Source organism: Cynocephalus volans, chromosome 4 (assembly GCF_027409185.1).
Source record: "Cynocephalus volans isolate mCynVol1 chromosome 4, mCynVol1.pri, whole genome shotgun sequence".
Taxonomy (NCBI): Eukaryota; Metazoa; Chordata; class Mammalia; order Dermoptera; family Cynocephalidae; genus Cynocephalus; species Cynocephalus volans.
In genome coordinates this window covers 108405373-108420920 of record NC_084463.1, presented here as the reverse complement: position 1 = coordinate 108420920, position 15548 = coordinate 108405373, and the positions used below count along the sequence as shown (strand labels likewise).

General features: G+C 38.4%; 1 protein-coding gene across 1 annotated transcript; it reads left to right on the top strand.

The window, feature by feature from the left end:
- Positions 1–5357: 5357 nt before the first annotated feature.
- LOC134375322 (olfactory receptor 5P76-like) lies at positions 5358–6302 on the top strand. The gene has a single exon (XM_063093672.1). The coding sequence runs from the start codon at positions 5358–5360 to the stop codon at positions 6300–6302; it is 945 nt and encodes a 314-aa protein (XP_062949742.1).
- The last annotated feature ends 9246 nt before the right edge of the window (positions 6303–15548 follow it).

The following is a 15548-nucleotide window of genomic DNA, read 5'->3' as shown; positions in this document are numbered from 1 at the left end:
CCAGGACTGGACATGTTCACTGCGGAGTTCTGCCAAACCTTCAAAGAGGAATTGACACCAATTCTCTACAAACTGTTCCAAAAGATTGAAACAGAGGCCATTCTCCCAAACTCATTCTATGAGGCAAACATCATCCTGATACCAAAACCAAAGATACATCAAAAGCAGAAAACTACAGGCCTATATCGTCGATGAACATAGATGTAAAAATCCTCAATAAAACACTAGCTAACAGAATACAGCAACATACACACAAAATTATACACCATGTTCAAGTGGGATTCATCCCAGGGATGCAAGGTCGTTTCAACATATGCTAATCAATAAATGTGATACACCACATCATGATGGGAGTTCTGGTCAAGATGGTGGAATAGGCGGTCCCCAGCATCACTCTCTCCCCAAAATCAACCAATTTACAACTATAAAAATGTAACATCAGCCAAGCTGGGGCCACTAGAGCTCAGGGGAAGAGGAGGAGAGACCTACAGAGTTCATGAAGGCAGGAGAAACCACGATGAGAGAAAGAAAAAACTACTCTGAGCATTTTGAGCTGTGGCCACTTTAAGGCTGGAGCTGCTGAGCACATGGAGCAGGAGCTGGCAGAAGCCACAGCTGTGCCCTTCAGATGGATTTACTCTGAGGTGGCAGGGGAGAAGAGGACTTTGGTGACCCCCAGAATAGTAAGACCACTAATAGGGTTCCTGTGGACCCATGCAGAAGTGAGGAGCCAGAACAGCAGGAAAAGGGGAGCCATTCAGAGGCCCATGAGTCATCGCAAGGACTGGTGCAGGGCCTGTCCCATTGGAAGTGTTTGGAGAACTGGTGGTGGGGGAGACAGGCCCACTGGGAGAACACTGGGACACAGCAAGGAGAGCCAATCTTCCCCCCAATCAGTGCAGGGCCACCCACAGGAGACTAGTCAGGATTTCAGAATTGCATGGGGTGCAGTTTGTTGAAAAAACTCAGGCCCAGATTAGAGTTTCTACACAACTCAGGTGCACTGAGTCACTGGAGAGCTGGAAGTACCTATAAGGTCAACCATTAAACCCTGAGCTGCACAAAAAGCCTTCCCTAGGGAGACAGGAGCAAAGCAAACTTTAGCCCAACCACACAGCTCAAGTACTGGTTCCCACAGGAAGTTCCCCCATTCTATTTATTTATTTTTTTAAAAGAAAACATCTTTATTCAGCCAAGGAGGAACTTCCCAGGGCAATATTTCAAATTAACTACACAAGTTTCCTAAAATTAGTTGTTATATACAGTTGTTATTGTTGGACACACTGTGGACAAAGACAGCTAAATGTATATCAGCCTGAGGGTCAGGAGGCCACCACTGCTGTTTTCCACACCATGAGAAATGTTCTCAGAACAAACACCCTGTGTGTATCCAATTTTAGAAGTAAGCAAAGGACAAAAAACTAGTTCCAGCTCAGGCATACCACCAGCGCCTTGGGACCTGCCAGGGGACATGAGCCATGGAGAAGTGGACTGGACCCCCAAACACAACCATTCTCACCACCAGTTTCTTGGGGCCCACCCAGAGACCCAAGGTATGAAGCCAAGGACTGGACCCCTTCCCACAACCAGGCACACCACACCAGCACCTTGGGGTCCACCCAGTGACCCAAGGCATGGATCTGGGGTCCAGACCCCCCTCCCACAACCAGGCACACCACAATATTGCACCAGGGCCTGCTGGGAACCCGAGGCATGGAGAAGGAGACCGGATCCCCTTACCACAAACAGGCACCATGCCAGCACCTTGGGGCCCACCCAGTGACCCGAGACATGGATCTGGGGACTGGACACTCCCCACAGCCAGGCATATCGTCTGCACAAAGGAGCATGCCCAAAACATCACTTCCATATGGATGGCCCACCACAGCCACCACAATAACCATGGCTGCCACAAAAGTGGCTACATGCCACAACCACCATGCAAATGGTCCGCCAGCCACTGGAGTGCACTGATACAAGGAGAGTCCCCAGAAGAGATAAAGAAAAGAAGAGGATGTCTCTCTCCACAAAGCCCATCTCAGAGTGACAGAAGAAGGATCTGCTCTATGATAATATTGGGGAACCTGATCATACCTCTCAGCATTGGACAGATCATCTAGGCAAGAGATCGACAGAGTAACCATTATCCTTCCAGAAGGAGAGAAGAAATCTAGGGCAATTAGAGGAGGGAGGGGGGATGGAGGGGGATGGGGAGAGATTGGACAAGGGGCATAAAGAATAATTATGATTTGTAACAATATATATGTAGTAATATTGATTTGATCAGCATATCTCAATGTTGAACCCCCAAAATATGTATAATCAATTTTGATTCAATAAAAATTCAAAAAATAAAAAAGATAAGAAGAAGTTGGTCATTGGTGAGCACATGAGAGGAAATTAGGATCCTGAGTACTGTCTATGTGTTCAGGTCCAAACTGTAGGACTAGCTAGTTTTGGGCAATTAGGCAGGTTTTGAGGGTGAGAAGAGAAAACTGTAAATCAGAAACTAGTTGTGAGCCAGTGGTCATCACTGAGTCATGTAAATCTTGGTGACAAAAATAGTTCAGAGTACACATTCTAACATTCAGTCTGACCTGAATTTTAAACCTGGATTTAATTTACCAATTAAGTACATTGGGACAAGGACATTAGGCTAAGCTTCACTCTCTCATCTGTAAAATCAGGATAATGTGAATACTTAGCTCACCAAATTATTGTGAGGATAAAATGAGATCATGTAGGTGAAGCTAAGCACAGTGCTTGGCAAAGAGTAAGCTCTGAATGAAAATTAGTACTATCGCAGGTAAGCTGCTTCCATCAAGGGTGGCAACAGGAGGGAGTGAAAGAACTTTCTAATATTAGGATTAGCAGAGAATTAGATTGAGTCTTCAAGTTGGAGATCACTGTCTCTAATACCATGCATCTAGTCATATAAACCACTAACCAGTTGTCATCCTTTGGAGGCATGCAGTTTGAGAGACTAAGTCTTATCTGAAGTCATCCAAATCTCTTTTTACCTCACAGTTCTCTATACAACTTTAATAATATTTATTTTAGAAAAAATATGTCCATGTCTTAAATAATTGTGTTATTTAAAACTTTCGATGGCATTCCATTCATATTCCCAAATATACCTAATGGAGGTACATCTATCCCTATGAATTACTTATAAAATGGACAAATGTTACATGAAGTGAAGATTACTTTTTTATATTTGAAATTTAATACTTTTTAGCCTGAAATATCAAAGTAAAGTTAGAATCAATATTTAGCTCTCCGATAATTTATTATATTGTGCTCCCAATACTTATCAAATGAAAGTGCACCAACACATAAAGAAATGAAAAAAAATTGATCACTTGAGAATTGACAGAACTCTTTTAAAGATTAATCTCTAGAATGCTCAGGGATTTATCCCCAAAGGCGAGCACTAATAAAAGCTAGCATGGCAGCTCATAAAAACAAGGACTTTGAATTTATTACTGTAAGATGAATATATTCTTATTCAAGAGGTAAGATTTTGGCCCTTGTTAGTGAATCTTATGTACTGATTTTCATTTATCATTGGAGACAACTTTATTCTCTCAAGTTGTATGTGTACTCACAAGCCATAATTGAGAAACAGGGTAGATATAATCAGGCAGTCAGTTAGCAGGTAAATTTAGCTGAATTAAATTAAGTGTCAACAGTCAATTTAGTGTAAATAAACAGGCATAATTCAATTTACCAAGATTTCTCATTTATCCACCCATAAGACTAGAAACTCACGTGGTATTTCAACACTACCTAAATTTGCACTTGGCCAATTTATTAGTGAATGCTAATAAATTCACTAACTTTGTGATGCTTTGGGAACTTACTGTTAATAAATATCTTGTGGAAAAACCTACTTTGTTTATTGGTCTAAATGCTCTAGCCTCACAAGCAACCAGACTCTTTGGACAAAGACAGACATATAAAGCCAGAAAATTTGGAAAAGAGGGTCAAACTGGCTACTAGCTAGGTAAACCTGGGTAAACATCTTAACTTTTTATGCTGAAACATTACTCAGCTGGATATTATATCTAAAATAATATTATTTCATTCTACAATACTCCAATTAGAAAACATTGTTGCATTAGGAATTGATTTGATTGCTGAATAACTGTACTGTAATTATGTTCTGAATATTAATCACGTACTGTTTTGAATAGTGATTAAATTGATTTTTCGAACTACTTGATACTACTTGATGTAACAATATTTGAAATGGAAATATTAAAATATTTAAATTTATAATAGTTGCCTTCATTCATAAACTTAACTTGACATTTCTTTCTATTTATTCCTTGTTCTATCAACAAAATTGTAGTTGTCCTTTTAAAAATTAGTGTTTTTTAACTGATAGACTTGTCAAGTATGTAACTAACTACGCAACTCTTTTATGTAATAGCTGTAAGAAAACTGAAGGGATAATCTGTTATCTACACATTTCCAAGTGTCCTAGACTTCATGGTATTATTCAACTTCATTATACATAGTTATTCCAGGGATTGACTAAATTTAAACTGCCTGGGGTTCATATTCTGATTCCATCACTTGCAATGTGTAACTTCAGGTAAATTACTGAACATTCTCAAACTCAGTTTTCTCTTCTATAAAGTGCGAATAATAAAAGCACTTAATATTGATGTATGAAAATTAAAATAAAACTATATCTATTACACCCTTAATCCTGTGCCACTAATTTAGCAAGCATTCAATAAATGTTAGCTATTACTCAAGTCGCTATGACATCATCCTACATTAATATGTTTTAATATTTTTGTAATACCATTCCTTCATTCCTTTCTGTTATTCTCATGTCTTTATTTTAAAATCTGTATGTTTAAAGCCACATTCAGTATATTTTATTTAAAAAAAGAAAAATATAGGGCCGAACCCGTGGTTCACTCGGGAGAGTGTGGTGCTAGGAGTGCCGAGGCCGCAGGTTCGGATCCTGTATAGGGATGGCAGGTGCGCTCACTGGCTGAGCGTGGTGCAGACGACACCAAGCCAAGGATTACGATACCTTTACCAGTCACAAAAAAAAAAAAAAGAAAGAAAGAAAAAGAAAAATATACACATTATTTGAGGCACATTTCCCGGTGTTTCTGTTAAAGAAAGGTGTAAAATATAGATAGACTAATTATGCATAAATATATGAAAAATGGGATTCTAAAGTAAAAAAAAAATTATTTTGCACTTTACTTGAATGACATATTTGTTTATAATAACCTGTGTGTATGTATTAATAGAAATGGAAGTATCAAATTTATAACTTTAGTGATGCAGTATTTCATCACAGGTTCATTTTGGTATCAGCTTCACTGATCATGGATTACCCAGTGAATGGGAACCACACTGCAATGACTGGGTTCGTTTTATTGGGCTTAACAGATGATCCAGTCCTTCGAGTCATCCTCTTCATGATCATCCTGTGCATCTACCTGGTGACCTTATCTGGCAATCTCAGCACAGTCATTCTTATCAGCATCTCTTCTCAGCTCCATCATCCTATGTATTTTTTTCTGAGCCACTTGGCTTTTGCTGACATAGGCTTTTCATCTTCTGTCACGCCCAACATGCTTGTAAACTTCCTGGTGGAGAGAAATACGATCTCCTATAGTGGATGTGCCATCCAGCTTGGTTCAACTGCTTTCTTTGGGACAGTCGAATGCTTCCTTCTGGCTGCCATGGCATATGATCGCTTTGTGGCAATCTGCAACCCACTGCTTTATTCAACTAAAATGTCCACAGAAGTCTGTGTCCAGTTACTTGCAGTGGCTTACATAGGTGGTTTTCTCAATGCTATCTCCTATACTTTTTCCTTCTATTCTTTATTCTTCTGTGGACCAAATCAAGTCAATCATTTTTTCTGTGATTTTGCTCCTTTACTTCGACTCTCCTGTTCTGATGTCAGTGTCCCTGCAGTTGTCCCCTCATTTACTGCTGGCTCCATTGTTGCGGTCACAGTGTTTGTCATAGCCGTCTCCTACATCTACATCCTCATCACCATCCTGAAGATGCGCTCCACTGAGGGGCGCCACAAGGCCTTCTCCACCTGCACCTCCCACCTCACTGCGGTCACTCTGTTCTACGGGACCATCACATTCATTTATGTGATGCCCGAGTCCAGCTACTCAACAGACCAGAACAAGGTGGTGTCTGTGCTCTACACGGTGGTGATTCCCATGTTGAATCCCCTTATCTATAGTCTCAGGAACAAGGAGATTAAGGGGGCTCTGAAGAGAGAGCTTGGTAGAAAAATATTTTCTTAGTGACACTCTATTTTTGTAGGATTTCATATAATAATATCCCATAGATGTAATAATAAAGAAAATTGAGTACTTGTGGTTGAAATATATCTGTTCACCTATAATTAGCCAGTTTGGAGCTTTTTAGTTTATATAGGAAGTGGATTTTCAGATATTCAATAGTAAATTAAAGGCTCCTAATTAGTTATTTGCCTTAAATAAAATTAAGTTAAATTTATAAGTAAGAAAACCAAATTTTTAAAAACAAAATATGTCACATGCTGAATATTCTTTTTAGAATGTATTCATATATTTTCAAATGTAAGTCTGATATAAGCTGAGGTCACTGTACTCCTAAACCTTTAAGACTATGTCCATTTTCAACAGCAGCTCATCCCGAAATGTTTGTGATAATTGTAGTTGTGATTGAGTCCGTTCTGAGAGGAAATGACAAAGTGGAACCAGACAGTAATGCACCTGGGTAACACTTACTTATGCTACAGTATTAACCTGAATGTTGTTTCCCATCCTCTACGAAGCGTTCTTGAGGTTTCAGGCCAATTCAGGTACACCTGTTATCCATGCTGCAGAACCTTGTGTATTCTCTTCAGAATGCTCAATATACCTGTACGTACATATTCAATGTTTGTTTTCTCCACAATCCTGGATGCTTCATATGGAAGCTATGATGTCTTTCCTGTCCCTCATGTATCTAATTATCACAGAGTTCCTGGAATATGTAAGCACAAATGCGTAATTGAAATGATGTAAAGAAAAAAATATTGAAATAATGGATGGCTGAATGAAGCTTTTGCTCTTGCTTGAACCACTCAGTGACTCTGCTGGCCTTGCATTCTGGCCACTGATCCATTGAATGCCTCAGCCTGATTCAAATGATTGAATCTTTGGATCACATCCTGCTTCAGCTGTGACAAGATTTTACACAAGCCCATACTCACCATATCTATGCTACTCTCTTGACACTGTTAATAACAAAGATTAGCAAGTAGAGTCCCAGCCTAGTTCACCAAAATATTTGTAATCACACTCTACTAAATAATTTTTTTCCCTATGTATTTGCATGGTTGGATAGCTATAAGATCTAGAAGCTAAATGTCAGTGATAGTGGTAGTAGCAGTAGTGTGAATATGAGCAAACAGAAGCTAAAAATGAGATTGTTCAGCACATTCCAGGCACCGTTCTTAGTGATTTACAAGTATTGATCCAATTATTCCTCAGAAATGTTCCATAAAAGTTTTTTTCAATTCTTATTTATAGAGAATATAACTGAGACACATGTAGCTTAAGGAAAAGATCACGGTCACAACTATTCTCTTACTACTTTGCTTCTTTTAAGGCATATATTTTCTGTGGAGGAGCAGAGTAGGGGCACTTAGAATACTTTACCACTAGGGGACTTTAAAAAAATTTTTAACCGACACACTGATTATATATACTTATGGGGCAAAATCTGATGTTTTGATACAGATATGTTGTATAATAATTGGGTTAGGATAGTTAATGTATCAGTCACCTCATACATTGATCCTTTCTTTGTGGCAAATACATTCAAAAGTCTCTTCTCTAGCTATTATGCAATACATAAAAGTTGGCTGCTAACCATAGTCACCCTACTGTGTGCGATAGAGAATCAGAACTTATTCCTTCTGTCTAATTGCAATTTTGTACCCATAGACCAACCTCTCCCAGTTTTCCCTCCCCCATCTCCTTTCCCCAGTCTCTGGTAATCACTGTTCTACTCTTTGCCTTTATAAAATCAACTTTTTTTTTTTTTTTTTAGATTATCACTAGGGGACTTTTGTTTGTCTGACACATTCTTTTCTGCAAAGTCTTTTTATTTAAAGTAATTACAAAGACTTCTACATCTGGATATGGCAGGCTAATTTGTATTTGCCAACTTTCTGGCATAAAATAAATAAGAAGGTGGATAGATATTTTGCAATGTTTGAAGGCATAGATTTCAGGTTCCCTTGAAGCTAAAGTAGTTTCGTTTCTCTCAGAATCTGCCACATATTAGTAAAAAGAAATTCCCGAGGTTTTACACAGCAAAAAAGTATAGGGAGACTTTGAGACTTGAGGAACAATGCAGCAATGAGTCTTCTGTGTTTCATTATTACTTCCATATATCCTAGAGAGGGTGCTGCAGAAGGGTACAACCCAGAAAAACCAACAGACACAGGAAAACAAAACAAAACAAGAAACCTCTAAGAAAAGCTTGCTCCCTCCTAGACAAAGAACTAGGAAAAGGGTGACCTTGACAGAACAAAAACCTTTGTCAATACCTGCCTTATTCTAGACAAAAACCAATGGGATAATCATACCCTTTCTCTCCCACAGATTTCAAGGAGATCCAGCAGGGAGGTGATTATAATCCCACCCTGTCTTTGATCCCCCTGTCAGGGTAGTCAGTGAGGTCTAATGGAGAAATGAACCTCTGCTGCCACCTGGCAGCAACGAGACTTAATGAGATGATGTGAGGTGGGAATAGTCAGTACTCTGCATCCCGGTGTTTCCTCAGCCCCAATGTGAGCAGCAGCCCTGTGGGGAACTGAGCTTTTACCACTACCTGCAGCAAAGCAGCACGAGCTAGATCTGCACTTCCTCCTTCCTGCCTGGCAGTGGGTCCCAACAGGGAGCAGATGTTACTCACAGCCAAAGAGGCATTCAGGTGAGTGTCCCACCTTCACTAGGAAAGAGTCAACAGAGCAGAGGGCAAGCTGAACTTCCACCTCACCCATCTGGAAGGAGGAAATGTGAGTCATCATTCCACATTTGGCAGAGTGGTGGCAGTGGGGCCCAGCAGGCAGCTGAACATACACACGCACTGGGAGGTTTCACTTACCCCTCAATGTGAGGAGGGCCTGCTAAAAAAGGATTGAATATAACTCAGAATCTCATAATATAATATCCAACATGTCCACGATACAATAAAGCATCAATTGTCATTCCAAGAACCAGAAAAATCATAACTTAGATGAGATAAGACAATAGATGCCGACACTAAGATGAAATAGATGTTGAAGTGATCTGGCAGGGATTTTAATGCAACCATGAAAAAAATGCTTCAAGAATCAATCATTACATATCTTGAAAGAAATGAAAAAAAAATCTCAGCAAAGAATGGAAGTTATAAAAATGAGCCAAACGGAAATTGTAGAACTGCCAAATACATTTATAAAAATTATTTAAAATACAACACACTTGCTGAATGGGCTCAGTAGTAGAATGGAGGGACAAAATACAGAATCAGTGAACCTGAATAAAGATGAACAGAATTTACCTATTCTATACAACAAAGAAAAGAGATTGAAACACACAAAGAAAAAGAACAGAACTACATGGACCTATGAGATAATAAAAAGAGCTAATATTTATATCTTGGGATTCTCAGAAGGAGATGAGAATAAAAGGGAGACTGAATAAGTATTCAAAGAAATAATGGCTGAAAACTTCCCAAACGGTGAATGATATACGGTCCTACCTCAGTATTTGCAGGGGATTGGTTCTGGGACCCCCCTGTGGATACCACTCTGTGGATGCTCAAGTCCTGCAGTTGGCCCTGTGGGGCCTGTGGATGTGAAAAGAAGACTCTTCATATCCGTGGGTTCTGCATCCCATGAATACTCTATTTTTGATCCTCGATCCTTGGTTGGTTAGATACATGGATGCAGAACCCACAGATATGGGAGACTGACTGTATTCATTGAAAAAAATCCACTTATAAGTGGGCCAGTGTAGTTCAAACTTGAGCTTTTCAAATGTCAACTGTATAGAGGTATAAATTCAGTAATCTGAGCAAATGTCAAATAGGATAAACCCAAGGAAATCCACACTGAAACACATCCTAATTAAACTTCCGAAAATTAAAGACAGAAAAATCTTGACAAAAGCCAGATAGAAAAGATACATTTACTTATAAGGCAAAAGCAATTTGAAAGGCAATGAGTTTCTCATCTGAAATGATGAAACCAGAAGGAAGTGGCACATTTTTCTTTTTTTGTTTTTTTGAATTATTAAAAATTGTATGTTTAAGGTGTGCAGTTTGATTTTTGATGTAGATATACATAGTGATATAATTAAAACAGTCAAGCAAATTATCATATTCATCATCTCACATAGCCACCTTTTTCTGTGATAAAGCACCTAAAATCTACTCTCTCAGCAAACTTCCTGCATGCAGTATAATAGTATTAACTACAGTGTTCATGATGTGCACTAGATCTCTAAACTTACTCATCCTACATAACTGTAACTTTTTACCCTTTAACCTATGTCTCCCATTCCCCAACCCTCTGCCCCTGGTAACCACCAATCTGTTTCTATTTTCATTTTTTTGACTTTAAAAAGATTCCACAATGAGTGAGTTCATGAAATACTTTTCTTTTTGTGTATGACTTATTTCACTTAGTCTAATGTCCTCCAGGTCCATCTATGTTTTACAAATGGCAGGATCTCCTTTTGTAAGGGTGAGTAATAGTCCATTACACACACACACACACACACACACACACACACACACACACACATGTATATATCACATTTTCTTCATCCATTTGTCCATTGACAGACACTTAGGTTGTTTCCATTTCTTGATAATTGTGAGTAATACTGCAATGAACATGGTGACTCAGATGTCTCCATGAGATTCTAATTTCATGTCTGATGGTATGTAACCAGCAGAGGGATTGTTGGGTCATATGGTAGTTCTATTTATAATTTTTTGATGAACCTTCCATACTGTTTCCATAACAGCTACACCAATTTACAGTCCCACCAATAGTGCACAAGGATTCTCTTTTCTCTACACCCTTACCGACACTTGTTATCTGTTGTCTTTTCTGTAATAGCCATTCTAATGGATATGAAGTGATATCATGCTTTTAATTTGCATTTCCCTCATAATTAGTGATACCGATTAGCATGCTTTCATGTACCTGTTGGTTATTTGTATGTCCTCATTTGAAAAATGTCTATTCAGATGATTTGTTCATTTTTAATTAAGTTTTGGGGTTTTGTTTTTTTTTTTTGCAATTGAGTTGTGAGTTCTTTACATACAGTCATGTGTCACTTAACAATGGGAATATTTCTACGCATCAATAGGTGATCTTGTTGTTGTGCAAACATCATAGAATGTACTTACAGAAACCTAGATGGCATAGGCTACTACACACCTAGTCTATATAGTATAGACACCATCGTATATACAGTCCATTGTTGACCAAAACATCCTTATGCAGCTCATGACTGTGTGAAAGACTTCCAGATCAAAATGGATTGCTTGTGTTAAAACTCCCCACCTCCTCAACAAAAAGAGCAGGGGAGAGGCCATAAAGCCCGGAGTTCTCATGCATGTATGCCTTATAAAAAGAACTATCACAAAGAACTCTGAAAAGCCACAACCTTGTATAGAGGCTATCACAACCTTAGCAAAAATACTTCTCCCAGGACATCTACCCAGCAACTGCTTGTCCATCCTTGGACTGGTGTCACCCTTGTTATTGATCTTGTAGCCAGGGTTAATATCCAAAACAATAATGTAATCCTTCATAATTTTTACTTTAAAACCATTGGTCTTCCTTTACCTCCCTGAATACTCACATTGTTTTCTATACCACATGTATTACCATTTCAATGTTCTATTTCCAACTAAACTCATTATTCTTTTAGACAGACTCTCTGTGTTTGTTATTTAGGTTGACAACTCTATTTTGGAAATTAACTCCTTATCAAATATGTAGTTTGCAAATATTTTCTCCCAATCTGTATGTGGTCTTTTTGTTTTGTTGGATGTATCCTTTGCTTTGCAGAAGATTTTAAGTTTGATATAGTCCCACTTTATTTTTCCTTTTCTTGCCTGAGCTTTTAATGGCAAATCCAAAAAAATCATTGACAAGGCTAATGTCAAAGACATTTTCCCTATGTTTTCTTTTAGGAGTTTTATGATTTTAGACCTCACATTTGGTCTTTAGTCCATGTTGAGTTGGTGTTTGTGACTGGTTTAAGATACGGGTTCAATTTCATTCTTTTGCATGTGTATATCTAGTCTTCCCAACAGCATTTATTGAAGAGACTATCCTTTTCCTATTGTGTATTCTTCATGCCACTGTATAAAATCAGTTGACTGTACGTGTGTGGGTTTATTTCTGGTCTCTATTCTTGGTCTATGGGTATTTTTTTCCCAATTCTAAAAATTATTTTTAATTGTGATAAAATACACATAACATAAAATTTACCATCTTGATCATTTTTAAGTGTCCAGTTTAGTGGTACTAAGAATATTCACAGTATTGTGTAATTGTCACTGGTATCCACCTCTAGAACTATTTTCATCTCATAAAACTGAAACTCTGTACCCACTACACGATGATTCTCCATTCCCCTCTCCCTCCAAGCCTCTGGAACCACCGTTTTACTTTCTGTCTCTTTGAATTTGACTACTTTAGGTATCTAATATAAGTGGAATCATACAGCATTTGTCTTTTTGTGACTGGCTTATATCATGTAAAATGATGTACTCAAGTCTCATCCATGTTGTAGCATATGTCATAATTTCCTTCTTTTTAAGGCTAAATAATACTCTATTATATGAATATACACATTGTATGTATATACCACATTTTGTTTATCCATCTTTTAGCTATTGTGAAGAATGCTGCTATAAACATGGATGTACTGATATCTCACTATATTGGGTATATATCTAATTTTTTTCAATTGGGGAGGTATATACCAAGAAATGGAGTTGCTGGATCATATGATAATTCTGTTTTTATTTTTTTGAGAAACTGCCATACACTTTGCCACAGCAGCTGCACCATTTTACATTCTCATGAACAGTGTATAAAGGTTCAAATTTATTCACACCCGTATCAACACTTTTTATTTTCTGGCTTTCTTTTTTTTATTGTAGCCATCCTATTCCATGTGAAATGGTATCTCTGTGTGATTTTGATTTGCATTTCTATGTGTATATTTTTATGCTAGCACCGTACTATTTTTATTACTATAGCTTTGCAATGTAATTTGAAATCAGGAAGTGTGATGCCTCCAGCTTTATCTTTCTTGTTTAAGATTATTTTAGCTAAATACTGGCAAGGATGTGGATGAAAGGGAACTCTTCTACACTGTTGGCGGGACTGTGAATTAGTACAGCCATTATGGAAAACAGTATGGAGGTTTCTCAAACAACTTCAGATAGAACTATCATATGATCCAGCAGTCCCACTAATACCCAAAGGAATGGAAATCATCCTGTTGAAGGGATACCTGCATTCTCATGTTTATTGCAGCTATACTTACAATAGCCAAGACATGGAACCAACCTAAATGTCCATCAATGGATGACTGGATAAGAAAAATGTGGTATATATACACAATGGAAAACTATTCTGCCCTAAAAAAGAATGAAATTCTGCCATTTGCTGCAACATGGATGAGCTTGGAGAAAATTATGTTGAGTGAAATAAGCCAGAAATAAGGCACAGAAAGAGAAATGCCACATTTTCTCATTCATAAGTGAGAACTAAGAAACAAAGAAAGAAAGAAAGACCATAATAAAATGTTGAACTTTCAGAAGGAGAAAACAGACCTATAGTTACTAGAGGTGGGAAAGAAGGAGGGAGAGGGGGAATAAGGAGTAACTGGGTAAGAGACACAAAAAGTAGTTATGATTTGTAGTGATGAACATGCTAATAATATTGATTTGATGATCACATACTGTACAGATACTTATGGTCACCTCTGTACCCCATAAATATGTATAAAAAGATTATTTTAGCTATTTGGGGTCTTTTGTGGTACCATAAAATTTTAGGATTCTTTTGTCTATTTCTGTGAAAAATGACTTTGGAATTTTGACAGGGATTTTGTTGAATCTGGAGGTCACTTTTACAATATAGATATTTTCACAATATTAATAATTCTCCCAGTCCAAGAACAGGGATATCTTTCTATTTCTATGTGTCTTCTTCAAAAATTTTTGTTAATGTTTTATAGTTTTTAGTGTTCAGATCTTTTGCCTCCCTGATTAAGTGTATTCCTTAGCATTTTATTTATTTATTTTTTTGATGCTGTCCTAAATGAGTTTGCTTTCATTTTTTTCTTTATCTGATGGGTCGTCATTAGTGTGAAGAAGTGCAAATAGTTTTTGCATGTTGATTTTTGTATCTTGCAGCTTTACTGAATTCATTGATTAGTTCTAACAGCTTTTTTGCATGTGGAGTCTTTAGGGTTTTCTATGTATTGGATCTTGTCAATTATCTAGGGATGATTTTACTTTTTTTCCTTCCTGATTTGGGTAAATTTTATGTCTCTTTCTTGTAATGATTTTATTGAATGAAGAAGAGAAAATAACTGTTTATATTTGAAATTTAATATCCTTTAACCTGAAATAGCAAAGTAAAATAGAATCAATATTTAGCTATGAGGGCCAGCCCTGTGGCTCACTCGGGAGGGTGCAGCGCTGGTAATGCCGAGGCCGCAGGTTTGGATTCTATATAGGGATAGCCAGTGTGCTCACTGGCTGAGCGTGGTGCAGACCACACCATGCCAAGGGTTGCGATCCCCTTCCCGGTCAAAAAAAATATTTAGCTATGAGATAATTTATTATATTGTGCTCCTAGTAATTATCAAATGAAAGTGCATGACAGACTTCCAGGAAGATGGCAGACTAGAGGAGCCCAGGGTGTCTTCCGCCTGCAGATGAAGATCTAAATGGGCCATCTACCACTGCTGCCACAGTTGTTGGAGCCATTGTGCAGTCCCAGAACCATTGCCTACCACAGAGCAGCAGTCTAGCAGGTGGCCTGTCTTTGCAGCCACAGACTCCTCAGATGCAAGGGAGGTGGCTGCAACCACTGCCACCATTGCCACCACCACAATTTAATCCTGCTGCTGCCAAGGACACTGCAGACATGAAGGAGACAGTTACAGCCACTGCAGCTGCTACAATGAGATAACCCTGCTGTCATCAAGGACCGAAGATGCGAGGGAGGAAATTGCAGCCACCTGTGCCTCTTTTGTCCCCATGAGGCAAACCCATTGCCACTGTGGACACTACAGACATGAAGAGGCAGTTGCAGCCACTGGCACTGCTGCCATCCCTACAAGGTAACCTTGCTGCCACCAAGGATACCACAAACATCAGGGAGGCAATTGCAGCTGTGGATGAGGTGGCTGCCTCATAAGGTAAACTCACTGCTACTGCAGGCACTGTAACTATGTGGACCACCACTGTGAACACTGCAGCCA